Here is a 14055-nt window from a genome sequence, read left to right on the forward strand (position 1 = left end):
GCTGTTGCTCATCACCGATGCCAGATCCCTTGTCATTTTAATTGCAAACAGGACAGGATGTGTATTGTAACGGAAGCCATTTTATAAATGCTCCCTGCTGGTTTCATGTGCCATTTATGTGCATTTTCTGTGTACAATGTTACTGTTTGCATCACAGAGCTAATATTTAGTTATTACATTTTATTTGTTATCTTATTGATTGGGTAAATGTAGCCATAAGCAAAATTGACGACCTCAAGTAAGTTGTCTTGAAAGTTCACTTTTAGTCTGAATTACATTTCATCATAGATGATTTTGTCTGGCTGTTGTCACCCCACACCACAGGAAACCAAACAAATAAGCCCGCAGGCAGCATTGATCAGCCGTGCTTTAAAGGTTAGCCACATTATCACAGGAGGGGAAGCAGCTTTGTTATGTCCAGGCTCCTCCACCGCACAGAGGCTCACAGTGGTCGTTACCATGGTGCAACAATACAATATCCCACTGCACATACCAAGATGGAAACATGTTATCTGCTCTAAAGTGTTTTATTAGCAGGCATGTCACATGTAAGCTGTCTCTGGTGTTTGTTTACAGAAAGAGAGAGAGAGGGAGGGGGGGGTCGCTTCATGATCCCCCTGCCTATGTTTATGCTTGTGCAGTTTGTCAGACTCTGGGGCATGAGGTCCTATTAGCAAGGCTTCAGTGATATTCCTCTGTTTATACTCTGTGTCGTCTCACTGCTCAGGATGTCAGAGCTTTCACACGAGCAGCCAGCCATGTAGATAAATGCGAGTGAAACAAACATTTTATTGGTATGAATCATGTAAACAACTCGAGCAACTGTTGCAGTTGATGCTCTTTTAAATATTCCAAAGAGAATTCTGACAGAATGTACTGTAAGCTGTTTAGGTCTGATATGGACCTGGAGTCAATATTTCTATATTTATGTAGTGTGCTTGAGTGTTTGTGTGAGTGTGTGTGTGTGTGCGTGTGTGTGTGTGTGTGTGGGGGGGGGGGGTGTCCTTTACAGCTTGTGTATTTTTGTGTGACACGTATCTTTCAAATTACCAATTAGCGACATTATGAAGCACAAAAAAAAACGAATTCTGTCTTGCATCATATTGCTACTTTAATTATATCACAGCCTACCATTAACTCTGTGGGACAATGATGACTGTTATTATGTTTGATGATTTCAAAACAAAGTCAAGTCATTTTTGTCCTCTTTTTATACACTGTAACAACAATATTCAATTATAAACCATCTGCCTATACAGCCACAAAATGGCTTCTCTGAAAAATAAATGTTTCTGGTGGAAAGATTATAGTAAATAACATTTTCAGGATGCTAATGTTTACTGGTGTCTGTGTCTACATTCTGTGAATATTGTGTTACAGTATGCAATCAGAACTTTTGCATTAATCATTTATGGTGCTGGTGGGCCATTGTTCCAGCTATTCAATTATTGATGCATTAGGCTGACTCCCTCTATAATCAAGAATATCACTGATATACCCTGTCCTCCGCAAATAGGCATTAGAATATATTTAAATAATTACATATAGGTACATAAATAACACAAAACACATCTTTAAATCAGACTCACGTTAGACACCAAGCTGCCTTTGTATTCTAGAGTTGCAGAATAATATCTGGTAGAGAAATTGAAAACATTTGTGCCCACCTCGACAACCATTTAACTTTCATCTTGTTGTCTTCCTTTCCAGAGTTTTTCCTGGAGCTGTTGGACAACTCGGAGAAGTCCCTCAACGACATGTTCACGCGAACGTACGGGAAGCTCTATATGCAGAACTCCGAGGTGTTCCAGGACCTTTTCACAGAGCTCAAACGTTACTACACCGGAGGGAACGTCAACCTGGAAGAGATGCTCAACGACTTTTGGTCTCGCCTGCTGGAGCGCATGTTCCAGCTGCTCAACTCCCAGTACCACTTCTCAGACGACTACCTGGAGTGCATCAGCAAATACACAGACCAGCTCAAGCCCTTCGGAGACGTCCCCAGGAAGCTCAAGGCCCAGGTCACTAGGGCCTTCATAGCTGCCCGGACCTTTGTCCAGGGCCTCATGGTGGGCCGTGAGGTGGCTAACAGGGTAGCCAAGGTACGTACCCTCCCCCCCCAAGGCCTCCTGCAATGTTCATGCTTACTCCTGACCCTGTATGTGGTGAGGTGCTGTGAAGGGGCCAAAAAAGCTCAAGCTGGAGACCCAGATTCATTCAGTTAGCGCATTGTGTAAATGTACTGTTCCAGTGTTGCAACATTTCACAACTGCAGAAAACAGTTTGTGCTGCTTGTAAGGTGCACTGAACACACAAAAACAGCTCTCAAATGCAGTGCCACCAGATCAAATGCATAGATTGTACTTGTTTACTATCCAAGTTTATTTAGGTTCAGAGAATATTTGAAACGTCTTGGTGACCCCATAATGTCTGAAATAAATCTTGGAATCTTATTTATTCATTAGGAGCTCTTAGGTTTTACCATCCCAGAGGAGGGACTGTCGTCCGGCCATTTGATTCCTCCTGAATTCGCTCGCATATCCCCTCTGGTGCTTTGGAGAATATATTTTGCTGGCATGTTTATGTCTTCATCTTGATCTGTGTATGTTTGAAGCTGGTGAACAGAGTGGTATTCTGTTTGATGTGAGCGGTGGCCTGTGTTTTCCGTTCCATCAAAAATGCAGTGGAATCACCCATGTAGACTCAGACATGGGTGAAGGAAGAGAAAAGGGAAATGGCCACTGGCTACTCTTGGTGATCCTGCACTTGACACAATATTTTCCTTACACTGTTTAACATTGTTCGCTTCTAATTATTCGGTTAACTGTGTGAGTGGAGCGTGTTTGTTTTGTTGGTTTGTGATTGGATTTGGGGAAAAGAGTCTACAGCCGATTACAATGAATCAAACAAGGAGGAGGTTTTAAGTTTGGGATCATACCAACTACAGTAGGATAACAAAAAAGCATTACGCAAAGATTGGAGATCAGTGGTGTGTATTAAAAGGATTTGCGGTAATAATTCAAAATTCCATTTTAAACAAACAGTTGTGCAACAGTGTTTCATAACCTGAATCTTTTAACCAACAGAATCCCTGTTGTTTCTTTGCATAACATGTTAGGTAAAATGTTGTATAACATATACACTATTATTCATTCACATTGTTTAAATGTAAACTACACCACAAATAAATGAATGCAAATTACTTATGTAGTGAATCTATGGACATTGCTCGTACAAATCCCAAAACCTTTAGTGCTGCATCTGCTGCGCCTTCTGCTTCAGTCAGATACAATTTATGTAAACGGAAGACAAGCCCTTGAGAGGAGCTGTTAAAAAATGGCCGTAGAATTTGACATTGATAGAATGCCTTTTCATCACCTCAATTGGCTAATGTCTGCTGTCCCTCTGAGGCAGGCTGAGAAAGAAAGAGGGTGAGAAAAAAAACATGATTTGTCCAAGTTCAGGATGAGCCGTTTAATCATTCTTGTGTTGGAGGCTTTCCACCCAACACCACGTCTTGACCTTCTCTCTGTTTTTACTAGAGCCTGCCAGTTGGCAATGAGGGAACAAGGCGTTCTTTATCTTCCTGTCAGAGCACTGGAGATGCCTAGGGGGCAATTAGTTAACTTGATCACACCAAACAAGAGTATGTTCTCAGGCTTGTTATGTTTGAGATAAATAACTTCATAAGGTTGGCTTGGACACATTCAACTGAAAGGGTGCTTCCGGTCTCAAATAGTGTAACAGATAGGATCAAATCCTCCTCAGGCTACTTGCTCTCATTTGACTAGAGATCTTTTTAGCCGTTTTGGTTGGATTTTAGTCTGTCGGGCTAGCTCTCCAAGAATGTTTTTAATGTTTCATATGGAGAGCAAAATTGTGACTTCCATATTTCTATCCTAGCTGTAAATGGTTCCCTCAAATCCCTCAGTCGCAGTTCCTCATCAAAAATGAAGTGGCACATGAGTTGGTAGTGTGGAATGCTGTCATTGAACCACCCGAGGACTAGAGAGATGAAGAGAGGGGGGATGGGGTTGGACAAATCACCTTGACCTAAGATTCACCTCCTTAGTGCTTGCTGTTCTCAGCCACAAATAGCCTACCGGGGATGACTCCCAACGCAAAACTGTCTTAAATTGAGAGATGGAGAGAGAGCAAGCAGGGAGAGAGAGTAAGAAGCAGAGCAGAGAGAGTTTTCACATGCCGCGCTTGCATTTCACGACAGGGTGACAACATATATATAAACCTCTGCCGTCCAGATGAAGAGGCAGTTGAATCTCAGGCTGCCCTTGTCCTCAATACGTCCTCATCATGCAAAGACATCACCTTATTTGAATCCTATTAGAACCTTTGACTAGTTTATCGCCCTCTATCTTTTTCAGGAATCAAATGGTTTTGCATGGTTATAATTGCACCCAGAGAGAAAGGCTGGGTACTGTAAAGCTGAAAAATGTGGTAGTAATTGATATGAGATATGTTCTCATTCTTACCTTGTGCTAATAGCCACGTTTGTTTGTCCTATCTGGGAGAGGGTAACGAAGTAATCACACCACCTACAATATCAGGACCTTTCAAAAACACGTCTTACAGAGAAGCAGGTGTGCACACATCCCTACACGTGCCAGTTCAACTGACAGGAAATGAACCAATGCTTTTTTTTTTGCTGAAACATTTTTCACGTTGCAGAAAAAGAATGGGTTCAAATGACTTTACTTTGAGCCTGAGGCAATTTTTTCATTTGTTTTATTTGACGCTTGCTGGAAATAGAATTATGAAACCAATTTTGATGTTGCACTGTACAGAGTTATATTTATGTTTTTGTTAAAGTCCATTTGCTGAGGAGGTAATGGAGTGAGGAGGAGATGGAAGAGCCACCATCCATACTGTTTTGATTTAGTTTGAACCAATACCAACTTTCAGAAGCTTAACTCTTCATACGTTAAATACATAAAAAATATATATCTCTGCCCGTCAAAACTACTATTATCATGTGGGTGAAGTATAAATGATTTTGTGTGATGGGTAACCTTGTTTGACACACACCTAATGGTCTAATCACCTAGTTTCCAGACCCAATGCTTTTGGTTCAGATTTGAAGTAGACACCTTGTCCTGCAACTAGCTCTTAGCAAAGTCAAACCATTCCAAGTTAATTTATCTACAGTTTTGTTGTGTATCTAGTGTTTGCAGCTGTCCAAATGATGGTTTCCGAATATCTCCAGAAATACACTTCCCATGCGGACCAGTGGTGAATGACTTGCTGATATACAGTATTTGCATGTTGCAGTAACAAACAACACTGCAGTTTGTACAAGATGAACTCAGAGTAACCGATCACATTACACCGAATGAGATTATGCTTAATTTTTGCAGCACTGATTTGTAGGACTCCAGGATTAGGAACCGTATATCCCCAGGGTTGAGATTATGATGACCATTTAGAGTTTGATCGTGCTGTACTTAAAACACAGTCCCACCACATTAGAACGTTCTCAAAGGAGATTGGGGGGATTTGACTGTGGTAAGGGCTTAAAGCTCCAACATTTAGAACATTCATCACTCATTTTGCGTCAGCATGAAAAGCTGATCTGGGAAGGGATTCATAGTTACTGATGATGGACAGAGGAAGTAAAGATATTATGTGAGAGATTCCTGTGTGTGTCTGTGTGTGTGTGTGTGTGTGTGTGTGTGTGTGTGTGTGTGTGTGTGTCTGTGTGTGTGTGTACTGTGCGCAGCTGTATGTGTGTGTTTCATGTGGCTTATACTGTCATGTTGATCTCATTATACACTCATTTCCTGCCACTAACTGCCTCAGAGTTTAACGTTAAGCTCTCAGGCAAAGTGTAATCTATGCACAACATTTACTTTAAAAGAAAATCATTACAGTTATGACAAATTTCAACATTTCTGCTGACAAGTTGGAAAATGAGGAAGAGTTCACTGTTCTGTGGTAACATTTACCGGCACATTATGCTCTCACATTTCACCCATAAAACAATAAAACTAGCCAAACCAACACTTATCATTACCAAGTGGTCACCAATTCAGTTACCAAGCTTTTATCAGGCATACCAAAACATCTAAAAACATAATTTTACATTTGATCTTGTTTGATTATGATCTTCATCTAATTGCACTGTAGCAATGGCATTTCTATGATTTTGCTACAGTAATATTTGTAGTGTAATTGTAATTGTGAGTTTATAATTGATCCTTTAGTGCACAACAGATGTCCAACGGAGACATGTTTGATGGTCCCAGAGTCTGTGGAGAGCCCATTGACCTGCTCCATATGGAGGTCATCTTACCCATGGTGCTCATCCGAGCCTCAGGCTGGATAAAGATGCACCCAGCTGAGAAACACCTTAGGATGTCTCCCTTTTTTCTCTCTATATGAAACTTTCCGTCTCTTTTGAGTCTCTTCCTCACTTTGTATTTCCTGGTTTCTCTGTCTCTCTCTCTGTCTCTCTCTCTGTCTCTCTCTCTCTCTCTCTCTCTCTCTCTCTCTCTCTCTCTCTCTCTCTCTCTCTCTCTCTCTCTCTTTCTGACTGATTCTTTTTCTCTTGGTTTTCTCTGTGTTCATTTCTCTTTCTCCTTTTCTCCTCCTCTACCCCCACCCCCTCTTGCTGGCGCACAGCGCTGCACAGCTTGCTGGGAATGCGGCCTCAGCCACAGTGCTCCGGTGGGCAGATGGCTCCTGGCTCACAGAGGTTGGCACGTCATTGATTGCTGGACCAGAGATGCTCTTTTTTAATTAAGAACTCTCGATTGGAGAAAGAATTATTGAGGAGTGTTGGACAGGATATCAGACAACCCATGTTGTCCTTTGTAAGTACATTAGGAAAGGAAATCAATGCATGCATTCAAGATGTTTTTCAAGATCTGGTGGAGATTTGGAGAAAATAACTTGACTTAGGTCACTGTCCGTAGTCAGAAAGTTGGGTTTAAAGGCAAGAACACTTTATTTACTCATTGTGTTGCTTTGATTTCACACTCAAAAGTACTGAAAAGGCTATAAGGATTACGAATAATTTCTCATGCAGATGAAAATAATTAAAGGAGACGTTAAACTGCTGTTTCATTTTCCATTAAATATTACTTGAAAGACATATTTTGTTCTAGTAACACTTTGTTAAACTTTTGTGCAGTGCAACCTTGTCAAATCTCATAAAATGATCAAGTGGTTAATGGAAGGTAAAGGTGTGACTAATAAATTATTTGGACTTCCTCATAAATCCCAGAATGAAATCTTAATAATGAGCACAGAGTGTTCATCCAATACTCTGTCTGACTCACTCTTTGAACCTTATTTAGAAAGGGTTTAGTCATATCTGTTTATACCAAGCAAGCATCCAGGGCATGTTGTCAACACCGTGTTGTGACATTTGTCCTCGGTGTTCTGGGTGTCCTGGCAGCCAGAAGGACCCTGTTCTAACTCTGACATGCAGGCTAGGCTGCAGACCTGCTGGGGTCAAATAGACACGGAGGCAAAGCTCTGCACTTTGATCCTGAAGCTATTTATGCAGAAGGAGGGGTTAGCAGCAGTAAGGATAACGAAACATGGCACTTACATCCACAGAGGAGAAGGGAGGGCCGGAGCTTTTAGCACGATGCTTGTCGTGGAAAATCAACGGTGTTGTCTCACGTCCTGCCCAAAAAACGAAGTGTAGGATGACCCGTGTGGCTTGCCAAGGCCAGGCGTGCACTGCTCCGGAGAGTCACACTGGCTCTCGTGTGGATTTCACCTGTGCACTCACTGTCTTCTGAGGCCCTCTGGCCTGGTTGTTACTGACACAGCTCTGGCCTCTATAGGATTGTCGTTCTATCTCCGGATAGTTACATTTGAAAAAAAGCAGAAGGAGAGAGGGAGAAGGACAAGCAGAAAGACGGTTTCAGCCTTCCAATACTTAGTTTATAAGCAGAGTTGATGTGTTCTTGCCAACAGGCTAAACACAAATATGTCACCAAAAATTTGACTCTTTACCAGGCAATTAAGGAACCTGAAAAGTGAAGGTCTGTGTTTCTACGGTAAACTAGAAAAAAGACTTTCCTTTCTTATACAGACTGTCAAATTGTTATATTATCTCCTTTAATCAAATAATTGTTGTTTACAACTAGAAATTCAATATTACAGATGTAAAAAATATGAATTACAGCTTCATTATTTTTTTTATTAGAGATTTAAATATTGGAACTGAAATTTGCAGCTCGCAGAATTTCTTAAAAAATACAATAACTCGTTTAGACATGCACATTTAGATTTCTCAATCTGTAATCAAATCCTGCTCCCTCGCAGTGCGGGAAAAATATCTATTGTGTTGTGTGTTTTCCTGGCCAGCACTGTGTACCATACAGACAATAGTAAGTGTATGTTCATTCAGTGTTGAATGTAGAAGATTGTCATGTTGAGGCAGAGAGCCAAACCTCCTGCCAGCCCCTCTCAAAGAGCTTCTTTGTGTGGCGGCCCAGTCTTTAAAGGAGGCTAAACTCCAGCTCCCATCAGGCTCATGGTGAGATTTATAGTGAGGATTCTGATAATGCGCCACACGACTACATGACTCTAATTCTGAGTTGGATTGATGATAGTGACTAAAGGGATGCTTAAGATCTGGTTAAAAAAAAATTGTTGCTGTGCGGAGTGGAAGAGCTTTTTTGATGGCCTGCATTTTCACTCAATGTATATATCTGTAGGTGTGTATCAAGTTGTTTGCAGTGGCAGATGGCAGTCTGGTTGGTGCAGTGACAGATCACTGATGACGTTGTGGATGCTAATAGCGTTGGAATTGAGCAGGGCCGCTGGGGCAACGTCGTGCCCTCTCGCCCGTATCCAATCCCAAAATGGGGATTCAGCATGATTCGACGCATCCTGTCTGAATAATTATGACAAAACTGGGAGATAGATTTTGGCTGGTGCAGCCGTGTTCCCTAAGGAGCATGCTCTGTTTGGCCTTGGTGACGCAGCACACCTTCCTGTCATTTTTCACAAGTCTATCTCTTGGGTGGCACAAAGCAATTTTCCGTAGGTAGCTTGCCGTTGTTCCAAAAGGGAGCACACACCATATGTCCATAGAGTCCTTTTTCTGTGACAAGTTCGGAATCTCACGCACTTCTTTCTCACGGTGCTCACGGAACCATCTTTAAAAGTCATTTTCACAACCCCAGAGATGATTTCTCAGCATATTATCACAGCTTCTGAGGCGTTATTATTTTCTTGAAAATGCTCCCCAGTGTTTTCTTAATGATACTTGAAATCAATTAGTCAAGGCAACCTGACACTGGTAGGACACCTGGACCGGAATCTAGGAGTAGAGGTATTTTGTCTGGAGCGGTGACTGCATTGACTTGGCTTCATCATTACAGTTCACTGTATTTTTAATGGCCACATTGTTACATTTACATTAAATGTAGGTATTTAGCTGTACTGTACTTACAGTAAGTACAGGGACATTCCCCAGAGGATAGTAGGGTGAAGTGCCTTGCCCAAGGACACAACGTCATTTGGTGTGGCCGGGAACCGAACTGGCGACCTTCAGATTACTAGCCCGATTCCCTAACAGCTCAGCCACCTGACTCCCTTCAGGTTAGACTGGTAGACTAGTCTTACTCTTTCTCCCCTTCCTCATATATGCTTGTATGCACACACAGATCCACACACAAATCCAGGAACCGACAGATCACAAAAATACACAGCACACATTTACACTATGGGCTGTACTAGTCATCTTATTTACGGAACTCAATAGCCAGATGGGAAGATCAGAGTGTGAATCTCACCACAGATCTGTTACAGCACTCCTCACCTACAACCCTCAGCCAGCAGTCAAACACTGTATGTGTTCACTGGATTGCTAGATTTATTTTTGTCCCCTGCTTTCAGGTACATTAGCGCTGCATGGCCGTGCCCACTAGGTGTGACTGAGCTCATTCTGACCTGTCATGCAACAACAACATTAATTTGAACCAAAATCACCAAAATCCACAACATGTTCAAACGTACTAATTTATTCAGTGAGTTGTCACTTATTCCTGTGTTCCTGACAAAAGAGTTTAATTCACAGTGATGTTGATTCCATCCCACTCGAGGAATGTTTATTCATCACCTGTCCTTTTGGCAACCTGAAGTTCGATTTTTTAAAGGTTATTTATAGCTGGCTATGGCTTGCATTTATCATACCTAGAAATAGTTTTGAGCCTATACAAATTGGTAATGGTTTACAGAATGTGAAAAGTTAATACTGAACAGTTAATTGTCCCTCTCTCGCAATGGATTTAAAAAAACTCAACAACTCATATCCCATACATCCCAAAGAAAGTGTTCATTGCATGTTTTGTTTCTCATATGACATTGAGATATTCCTTGGTGTTGGTTTTCAACATCTAGAACATTTGGATTGTGTTCTGATGGTCCCCAAGATAGAAGAAATGCATTTATAGTAGTTTCCTACCAACAAGATAATTCTATAAATATGTAACATATAACACTACTCTTCGATTTCTATCTTTAATATGCTGGCTTGTATAATGTTATTCCAGACACATTTCATGCTTGGCCTGGAGAGCAGATTGTTTCCTATAATAAAGTTGGCAAGCTCACTGTAAAAAAAGAAAACATTTGCTTTTACTAATGTCTTTTTTTAATGCTTAATGTTGATGCAGAGATACTATTCCACTGAATTATGGTGGTTGTGTGTTTTTGTCTATGGTGTAAAAAAAACAATAGACAATGATAAGGGATCTGTTATATTTGCAATGTATAGTCCATTAGCAGGATACACTTGACACCCATTGGAATTTTTGCAATGTTCTCCAATGAGACATTATCCTGGCCAGCCAAGTGTCATTTTGTCTGTGTGTGTTTTGTCTTGTAATTAATTAAAAAAACAACCCTTCTGTATATAACCTGATTCTACACACATTGGCAACATTTGTTTTTTTAACCTACATTGCCAATTTCTGTTTGCTAGTTCAGGAGATGTTCAAACTTTAAATGATTGTTGCTGGTTTTAACAACATAATACAAAAACACATGCAGCTGAAAAAATTATGAACCACATCAATGAAGGAAAATACTGTCTTCCAAGAAGATGTCAGTAATCTAGAAAGATTTCCTATTGAGGAGAAATGAAAGTGTTGACAAGTGATGGGGTACATATTTTCACACAACTAAATGAATCTAGTTTGTTCAAATCTCCGTTTTTTTTTACTGCTTGTACTCCTTGACTGATCAAAACAAATTGCCAGAACACAAATCTGTGCATGGTATCTACTGATGAAATCAACAGCACGCCACTGTTCAAAGCCTCTTCCCTAGACAGCGACCGATGTCACTGGCAAATTGCATGTGTCAGAACTGCGCTGTTTGATCCTTGTTTTTTAACCCTTCTCCACTGCAGCTGGTACGGAAGCCTGCTTTTTGTTTCGCTCACACACACAGACTTGCGCACACACATGCTCGCTCACACGCAATGCTTCGCTCATGTGTAGGATACAAATCTGTCCCTCACACATATACAGTACTGTACACTTGTACCTTCAAAGATACAGCAGTGTACGCCATCAGAGTACCCGATTAAAAATCCAGGAGCAGCAGAGGCGAGGGGAACCACTCAGACTTTAGCCTGACTAAAAGCTAAGTGTAATGTCTGCTCTCAAGTAGCAGCTCTCAAGGGCTACTGAGTTGTCTCCTTGTAGATCATCTCTCGCTCACCCCCTTTCTGTCCATCTGTTCTTGTGTGCCTCTCTTACCTCTCCACCTCACTCTTTCTTTTAATCTCTATCTTTTTCTCTCTCTTTTTTCTCTCTCTCACCCCAGGCTCTCTTCTTATCTTTCTGCTGGTATAAAACATATCATATTAAACACTTTTCTTTCATTCATTGTAATGTGTTGCTGGATCACTAGACCTGGTTCTGTCGCTGTTAGAACTGTGATTGAAGGATTCTGAGAGGGTTAAGGATGTTGTTTTTTCAGCCTGGTTTTGACTGAGTCACAGATGGAGATACTGAATCTGTGGTGACAAAAAGTTTCGAAAAAAATATTGGGACTGTAACACCGTGTTCTCTTTCCCATTGTCTTTTTTAATGTGGAGATGATTGCATTTTGTTTCTCGACTCAAGGCAGCAACACCTTTGATCTGCTCATCACAATGGCCAACAAGAATGTTTCCAACCTCTCAAAACCACTTCTTCACAAACACGCACACACACATGTTTAATATGTTCCTGTCAAAACTAAAACCTCAACCCTGGCTGAGGCAGTCCATTAAACACACACACCTACACACACACCTACACACACCTACACACACACACACACACACACAGTAAGAAGGCACACAGGGTTTAAGTTGTACAAACTCTGAAGTCAAGCATGAATACAGGCTCTGACAGCCCAATTACCAGATGTTCCCATTGTTCTCCATCTCCATCCCTTAAAGGGAAGCAGATGTGAGACTGCTGTCACCTCTGCTCAGGCCCGGCCAGAGATGCGGACGAGCGGCAGAGATGGTGCCTTCACACAGATTTAGGCTTGGCTCGCACTGCAAACCTCATCCTGTCAGATCCCCTCATCACTGCATATGATGTCCAGCCAGCCTGTTTGTGGTCCACCTATCCCAGGAGAACAGAACACTATTAGATGGAAAAGGTTATGTAAGGGCTGTGTAAAGTTTGACTAGGATGGCTGCATTCATGTCCCTTTAAAATAGCTGACAATTAAAACCATATTTTCTGTGATAAAATATAGAGAAGCAAATGGAGGTGGGTCGACAACCACGCAAGCAGCAGTTCTGGCTTCATCTCTTATATCTTGATCTCTGTTCTCTCCAGGTAAATGTTGCCCCTGCCTGCATCCGGGCATTGACCAAGATGCTGTACTGCCCGTACTGTGGAGGCATGCCTGGGTTGAAGCCCTGCCACAACTACTGCCATAATGTGATGAGGGGCTGTCTGGCCAACCAGGCCGACCTGGACTCTGAATGGAACCTGTTCATAAGTAAGCGCTGAATACCTGACATAGTAACCTATTCCTCTTTGATGTCAGTCTGTCAATCTGCATTTATTCGTCAGTCTATCTGTCTTTCTCTCTGTTTGTCTACCTGTCTGTCCGTCTGTTTGTCTAACTGCCTGCCGTTCTTATTGGTCTGTCAGTTCATCTGTCTTTGCATCCACACATGCTTTGCCAAGGCGGGGTCTTTTCTCAAAGCCTCAGTAGGATACATCACTGTGGCGTGTTCTGTTCAGCTTTAAGGGATTTTGAGAGACAAAATTAAATCGTATTTATGCAACCATTTCCTTTTGCTGTTTGAGATGTTGTGTTGACTGTCCCCGGAACCCTCTCATAGTGTGCAAAGCCCTGGCTCCTGCTGTTTGGGATTGATAAAGAAAGGCAGATCGTAGGCAAACACATTTTCTATGGTGTCTCAAGCTGAGCCTGGTAGTGAGTAATACTTGAGCACATAGCTGCCATAAGCCCTCCTGTCTAATGGTTACAGAGGAGACAAATATAGCGCCACTCCCTCTTGTTCTTTTGTGGGCCCAAAACGTATTTGTTATGTGCTTTTTTCCCCCCAAAATGGCGGGAGGAGGGTTTTCGAAGCCGAGTCCCCTCAGAGGGTGTCAGACAAACAGCACTTCTGAGCCGCCGGGCGGCTCTGTGACAGGACGGTTGTCATAAAGACAGGGAGACGAGGTGTCACTTGTTCTCTTGCGACGACACTGGCGCCTATGTTGTCTCGCAACGACGCCCACCATGCGCTAGTGAGACATCTCACGACAAGGCGGACACATGTTCAAGACTTTGCATCTTGTTCAGAGGGGAGACGAAGGGAGGGCAGGGAAAGGGAAGAGAGAAGATAGGGGAGGAGAAGCTGTTATATGGATAAACATATTTGTCAGTAATGGTCAAATCTGTTGTTGTATTAACAAGGGTATGAATCCAACTTGACAAAAACATCCTCGAGCATAGAAGTACTGTAGGGGATTTTTAATTGCGGAATACTTTTCTCACAGAAATTGCTTTTGTTTGGGTTGGATGGAGAGTTGTACGGTATATCAATCA

General features: G+C 41.9%; 1 protein-coding gene across 1 annotated transcript in view; it reads left to right on the top strand.

Moving 5' to 3' along the window:
* LOC146260961 (glypican-6-like) overlaps positions 1–14055 on the top strand; it is a 74037-nt gene that overhangs the window by 36373 nt on the left and 23609 nt on the right. The window contains exons 3-4 of the mRNA XM_084668146.1: positions 1711–2102; positions 12825–12990. Of these exons, the coding sequence (XP_084524272.1) occupies positions 1711–2102; positions 12825–12990 (558 nt within the window). The remainder of the gene's footprint in view (positions 1–1710; positions 2103–12824; positions 12991–14055) is intronic.

This window comes from Hypomesus nipponensis, chromosome 12 (assembly GCF_054491055.1).
Source record: "Hypomesus nipponensis isolate SF chromosome 12, ASM5449105v1, whole genome shotgun sequence".
Lineage (NCBI taxonomy): Eukaryota > Metazoa > Chordata > Actinopteri > Osmeriformes > Osmeridae > Hypomesus > Hypomesus nipponensis.